The sequence below is a fragment of the Ceratotherium simum genome, chromosome X, assembly GCF_057802395.1.
Source record: "Ceratotherium simum simum isolate JZ-2026a chromosome X, ASM5780239v1, whole genome shotgun sequence".
NCBI classification, from domain to species: Eukaryota; Metazoa; Chordata; class Mammalia; order Perissodactyla; family Rhinocerotidae; genus Ceratotherium; species Ceratotherium simum.
Genome location: NC_141940.1, coordinates 72,639,993 through 72,646,702, shown reverse-complemented (window position 1 = coordinate 72,646,702; position 6,710 = coordinate 72,639,993). Strand labels below are relative to the sequence as shown.

The 6,710-nt window shown below is 54.3% G+C and overlaps 1 protein-coding gene across 1 annotated transcript; it reads right to left on the bottom strand.

Annotated features, from left to right (window-relative positions):
* Positions 1–1,862: 1,862 nt before the first annotated feature.
* Positions 1,863–6,630, bottom strand: RTL5 (retrotransposon Gag like 5). Its single transcript, XM_004439840.3, has 2 exons — positions 2,905–6,630; positions 1,863–2,445 (listed from the first exon to the last, which is right to left on the bottom strand). Exon 1 carries the CDS (start codon positions 6,255–6,257, stop codon positions 4,557–4,559), a length of 1,701 nt encoding a protein of 566 aa, XP_004439897.1. The 5' UTR covers positions 6,258–6,630; the 3' UTR covers positions 1,863–2,445; positions 2,905–4,556.
* Positions 6,631–6,710: the final 80 nt, after the last annotated feature.

Genomic DNA, 6,710 nt, shown 5'->3' with positions numbered 1-6,710 from the left:
TCAGTCATTTCTTTGTTTCTGCACCAAACTAGGACTGAGATCCTACTGTGTACCCAGCTCTGTGCTGGGCCCCGGGGACCCAACAGTGGCTAGACGGATGAGGAAGCTGTGGCCTGAGCAGGAATGGGACTCATGCAAGGTCCCAAATCCAGTCAGTGGCAGGGCCGGACTGGGATCCAGGGCTCCTTTCTCTATACTCACGGGGCTTCTGGCTGCAGGGTTGGGGCAAAGCTCACCCTACTCTTTTGCCTTCCCCCGACCTGCTCTATGGGCTATGACACTATCTGGGCTCACCTACCCCTACCTGCTATGGCATGAGAAACTTCAGGGCTGCTGGAGACCTTATCTGACCCCCTGAAGCAGAACAGGGAGCCCCAGTGCTCACTGACGCAGCCCACGGCCACACAGCCCTGTCCCTCCCTACAAGGGGCAGTCGGCCACACACTCAGGCATACTCATCACCATAAACTCAGCTCTGCCACTGGCCTGCCTTACTCTGCAGGCCCTTCCCTGCAGGGCAGAACTGCCACCTGGCTGGTTCTCCCAGAGCCTCCTGAGATAGTGGACCTGATGTATACCTGGTTGCTTTGGCAAAGACCCTGAATCCAGTCAGGTTGAGGCTTGAGCTCATCGGGGGGCTTTCCTGGGAAACAGCATGGTGTGTTCGGGTTGAGAGAGTATGGGTTTAGGAGTCACAAAGTATGGGTATGAGTCCCCCATGGAACCTAATATCTCTGAGATTCAGGTCCCTCAGCTCTAAAATGAGACACCATTAGAGCCTCACTGAGTTGTTGTGGGAATGCAATGAGATGCTATTGGTGAAAGTGCCTGGCATGTGGTCAGAAACACACTGGTTTCATCCCGCCCTCCCTCCCTTCCTTCCCTTTAAAGAGGTAAAGCAAATATGCCTCTAAAACTGGGCTTTGTTTCTCACTGCAGTCCTGTGAGCTGGGGGGCGGGTGGGCAGGACAGAGCAGACGGGGGAGGCAGTAGGGCCAGCGAGTGGAGGCAGAGAGGGGCAAAGTGTCCCTGGAGCTGACTAATGGACAGCTGCAGGGCTGTGAAGAAGCCACTTACCAGGTGTAAACCTTTAGCCAGTGACTTCTCCTCTCTAAGCCTGTTCTCTCATCTGTAAGATGAGGGTAAGATGAAATGAGATATCGGATGTGAAGTGCCTGGCACAGCACTTGTACCTAAGTAGGGGGGCTTCATAAACATTCCCACCCCCTGGCCCCAGAAAAAAAAAAATCCCCATTCATGGCTGGGAAACTTGAGCAAATCCCAGAATGGGATTCAGTTTCTTCTGACCCCACAGTCTGTGAGGAGCAGTGAAATCTTTCTTGCTAGGAAGGTCTCTGTGTGGACTGCTCTGGGGATTTGTGTTTAAAATCGTCACCAGCTAACTCACTGGTGTCCAATAGCACCACCTAGTGCCCAAAAGTGTAGGGGCCCTCCCGCCTCATCCTGCCTTGCCTCCCTACTTCCTTCCCTCAGTCGTTTGTGTGTGTGTGTGTGTGTGTGTGTGTGTGTGTGTGTGTGTGTGTTTGGGGACTCAGGGGGGCACTATTATAGGATGGTAGGATGGTAGGCCTGGGCCACTCAAACCTTTATATCCAAGTAAGTGGAGAACTCATGCTATTTTTCAAGATGTCTAGTCCCTCTGCTTCCCTCCCAACAACTTCTGCCATCCACAAATGTGTAGGACTCTAGGTAGGGCCCTTGAGCCTTGCTGGGCCTTAGTTTCCTCCTGTAAGGATTGCAAGGCTTCAGGTTAGGGTTGATTCAGGCAAGGTGCCTGGGAAGTACCTGATGCCTACTGGGTACCCATCTATGCTTACTCAATAACCCAGAGAGACACAGTCTTTACACACCCTTGATATTTTTATTGAGGAGAAAGCTTTAGCATACAGAACAACTTCTTATCTTCACAACACAGTAATGCAACAATGACACAATCACAATAACACATTTATTTCAAACGAGTTTCCTCCCGAGTCTCTGGGAGTCCTTGGGCTGCCTTCACACCCTTGCATGCATTTTCCCCCCCAACCCCTCTTTCAACCCAAGAAGGCACCCAAAGCCCATAGTTCCTCTTACAGCTCTTATGGCTGTTACATCACAACAAATATTGAAGATCTGGGAAGAGGGGAAGAAGGTCAAAGGGAAGTCCAAGTCCCCTTGCCACCAGAGGGCCAGAAACCAGCTCACTGCTCATCAGCTCTTTCCCTGGCTGAGGCTGCAAGGGCTCAGGGTGAGAAGCACCATGGGAACAGGCGGGGCCTGTGCCGAGGGGGTCCCTGGAGGTGGGGGTGCAAGGCACCTGTCCTTTGCACTTCTCCGGCAGGGACATGGGCAGCAGGACCAGCGTGTCGACCTTCACCAAACAGGGTCCACAGCCTCGAAAAATGGTGGTTCCTCTTCTGGAACTCTCTCCTGAGGAAAGAGCTGAAAAACAGACAAAATTTTCTTTACAGGGTTGTTGACTCCTACACTGATGGGGATGGGGAAAACCAGGCAACTGAAATGTCTAACAAATTAGGAGAATGCTTAAATAAATTATTCAGTATGCATGACTGCATAGGTGGCAGCCATTTTAAATCCTGCTGATCAAGAGCTTGCAGGATGATCTGAGCTTTGAAAAGATGCGAGGACACACTAGAAAGAAAGGCAGCCAAGTGTTCATAGTGCTTGCGTCTGTGTGGTGGGATTCTGAATGTTTGGGGTTCTCTGTCCTTACAGTTTTCTCTATTTTCAAAATTTTCTATAATGACTATGTATTATTTTTCTCTTCACAGGGGGTGGGGGCCGGGGGGCGGCTTTTTAAAAGGTAGCAACAGGTTATAGGAGCCCAGCTCCACTGATCTCCAGGCTGAGAAATATGTGATAAACAAAAGGGCTTCTTACCTCCCACTGAAGAATAGAGACCTCACCAGAAAGCAGCTGGGAGGACTGGGTTTCTCTGTGACTCCTCTTTCTCCAGCTTCTACCTCTTGCCTCCAGGCTCAAAATTCTAAGGCTGGGCTGAGGTTATCTGTCAGACTCCGATGAGGAACAGAGGCTTAATTTACCATGTTTTCTTCCCTCTGGCCATAGACACTTTGGCTGCACTCGCTCAGCTGCCAGCACTGTGCAGGAAGCTCAGTGTCAAGGGCAGTTCAAGTCAGCAGTGGATTTGGCTGGCATTCTGTGGCCAGAGTGACATAATGTGTATTTTTCACTACAGAAGCAGTGTTTTCTGGACCCATGGCAAGCAGCAGGACTTTCTAAGGGTACCTAGGTTAGCACCTAGAAGTCCCAGAAGTTACTAGGAAGCAGTCCCCCTCTTAAGCCTCACCATCTAATCAAAGCCCCACACCAGGCCATGGCTTGCCCCCCATGTGAGAGACCTGAGGACATCCCAGCTGGAAGGCTGCAGTGGGTGCAGTCTCTTGTAGAGAGAACCTTCCTCTCTCCTCTCAGAACTAAGGAATCCTTTAAGTCAAAGTTAAAGACCAGGCTTTGGGCCCTCTCTCTCTTTGGAGGTCTGGGAAGGCAAGGCCAATTAGGCCTCCTCCGGAATCCCAAGGATGGCAAGTCTCCTGCAAAAACCTTTGGCTGGGGGCTGCAGTCCAAGGGGAAGGAGACCACTGTCCCTAAGGAAAGAGTGACTGCTTACAATGTCAAACTGAGTTAGTTGTTACTGCTTCTTTCTCCTCCTCTGCCTCCTCCCCCACCCAACTGCTGACGCTTTAGGCAACATTAAGGAAAAGGGAAGAGCCTGGGACATTGGTCTCTTGGACATTGGGGGTGACAAGGAGGGCAGTGTGCTAAGAGGAGAGGGCCCCAGATTTGGCAACCCTGTCCAAGGCCCCTGATACAGTAGTCTGTGGGAAGATGAAACCAGCTTGCTCAGTCAGTCAAGGACAAATCTCAGCCAAGTTGTCCATTTGATTTGTCATTTTGTACACTGTCACTGAGCTAGATGTAGCATCCTCTTCGGGACCCTTCTGCTGGAGGTGTGGCTTGAAGCAAGTGCAGGCTTCTGGGCACTTTTCTTGATACCATCCTGCTCTCCACCGATTATATCTAGTAAGTGGCCTCAATGGCTTTAGGAGTTCAGTGCAGCCTGTCCTTTTGCTCATTGGGGCAGGTCAGTGAGGCATTGGGTGAAGTCATGGTGAGCCAGTCAGAGGATAAAACCGTAGAACACAGGGTGACTAAACACAGGAGAGGTGAGGGTTAGGAATAACTAGAAGGGAAATACAAGAGGGTGACCAGTTCATTTATGGGAACAGGCCCGGAAACCTGCTCTCTAGCTTGTGGCAGGACTGAGCAGAGTCCACGCCAAGAGGACAGCTATTGCTGATCCCTCTCCTCCCAGGTGGCTTTGGTCAGGCACGTGTCGCTTGCTGGTCATGGCTGCAAGAAGGTCTGGAGTTCTACAGGTCTTCTTCAGGTTCTGCAGGTCTGGAACTCCCTTAAGTACTGGTCAGCAAATGGGGCAGGTGTGGCAGCAATAGCAGGGGTAGGGGACGCAGTAGAAGGGTGTGTTCTGGGTGGCCATCTCACCCCAGCACTCACACGCGAATTCGGCCACGTGCAGCCCGGTGGCCCCCCTGTCTCGGAGTGAGGCGGAACAGCACCGGGGGACGTCTTCGAATTTGGCGTTGCCCCAAGCGACCTGCACGGCGAATCAGTGGTGGTGAACTGTAGAATGGTGAATTGGTACCTGGAAGGCCCTCCAGAAGTGGAACTCGGTTCTGGTTCCTCCGTCTGCTGGGCTGTATTATGGGAGGTGATGCCTCTAGGAAATTTTCATGATAGTAGCCAGAAGTCTGAGATGAAGCATGGGCATAGGTCGGCTCCATCTCCATCAGCTCGTCTAGGTCATCATCTTGGGTCTCATCCTCTGTCTCTTGCTCCTGTTCTGGCTCCTGCTCTGGTTCTTGCTCTGGCTCCTGGCCCCAATCCTCCTCCTCTTCTTCCTTATCTTTATTCGCATCTTTCTCCTCATTCTTCTTCCTCATCTCCTCCTCTTCCTCATCCTCCTCCTCCACATCCACCTCCTCTACGTCCTCCTCCTCCTCCTCCTCTTTCTGTTTCATCTCCTCCTTCTTCCTCATCTCTTCCTCCTTCTTCCTCCTGTCCTCCTCCTCCTTCTGCCTCATCTCTTGCTGAATAGCTCTCACGCACCTCCACTGGTCCTTGTTGTAAAGCCTGTGCCTGCGTGCCTCTTCATCTTCAGCCCCACTGTAGTAATCTTCACTTTCATCGATATTAGAATCTGCAGCAAAAGGGAAGAAGATATTTCGAACCCCAGGGAGCGGGACTGGCTTGGGGACACGCACTTTTCTTTCTATCTCCACACATTCGAGAATCAGCTCGTCCAGGTCGGCCATTTCAGTTGACCATAAGAGCTCCTTACGGAAGAATTCTGACAGGCCTTTGAGAAATTGGTTTTGAAGGCGGCAGTCATCCCACGACAAGAATTGGGCCAGGAACTGAAAGGCATCTGCATAGCTGCCAAGGGTACAGTCTCCCTGCTTGAGCTTGCGAATGGCCTTTTTAGCCACACTTGGTGGGATAGGGCCACAGAATTCCTTACGGATTTCATCCAGGAAGCGCGGGAAGTTGGCATGCAGGGGGCTTCCTTCCTGGGTGACTGAGATGGCCCAGTCCTTGGCTTCACCAGTGAAAAAGGAGATCAGAAAGGCCACTCGCTCAGCGCCCCCGGGGAAATGATCCTCATGGTCGACTATGAAGGTCTCCAGCTGCATAAGGAATTCAGCCAGGTAGACTGGGTCGCCAGAAAAGGGCTCTATCTCAGGCCGCTCCAGCAGCGGCAGAAGAGGCTGCGAGGGCAGCTCCTTCGATGGGAGCGGGGGCAGCACCGGCGGGGGCGGGATGGGCAGCGGAGGAGAGTCGACTAGCCCGTCCGATGTGCCGCAATCCTGGATCACGCTGATCAACAGTTCGTCTGAGGCATACTCGGGCTCCATGCGCGGGGGAGGCCAGCACAGGAAGGGGAGTTCGCCCTCAGGAACGGCGTCGATCTCACTGAGCGGGAACTCAAAGTTCTCCTCGGCAAGGACGGGCACCACGGGCACTGGCCAGCGGATGTAGCTCGAGACATTGCCGCGCAAGGAGTTAACCTCGGCCAGGGCTCTTCCGAGCTGAAGACCCAAATTGGCATTCTCCCCGCGAAGCGCATTTAATTCTTCTCGCAGGGCCACGTTCGCCATGCGGAGGCTATTGAGATTTCCTGCTGCCTCGGACATCTGGGCTAGCTCGGGGCCGCGGGTCTGCGGGCGAGGGCGGGGGGCGGGGTGCTAGCGGCCTCGAGAGGAGGCCGAAATGCGGCGGCGGAGCGCGGCAGGGGAACGAAGTGCGGCGGCGGGGCGAGGGAGAGGCCGAGCCACACCCACCGGGGCGAGCACGGCCCGAGGGGCCGGCGGCGCGGCCCGGCCCGGGGCGCGTTACCTCGTCCACGGGATCGGAGAGGGCGGGCGGCGGCGGGAGCCAGGAGGAGCCAGGCGGAGGAGGCGGGCGGCGAGGCGGCGGCCGGGTGGGCGGCGGCTGGCGGAGCGGGAGGGAGCGGACTGCGGCAGGATCTGTCGAGGAAAATCTTGCGGCGAGCGAGTCCCTGCCTTTTAAGCGCAGACCCGCGCCGTCCCCCCACCCGCAGCCGGGGCGGGTCTTCGGGAACCGCGGGCGCCCACTGGCCGCCGCGC

What these genes read in the sequence shown, in the direction of transcription:
- RTL5 (XM_004439840.3), bottom strand. Translation starts at nt 6,257, where the DNA reads ATGTCCGAGGCAGCAGGAAATCTCAATAGCCTCCGCATGGCGAACGTG.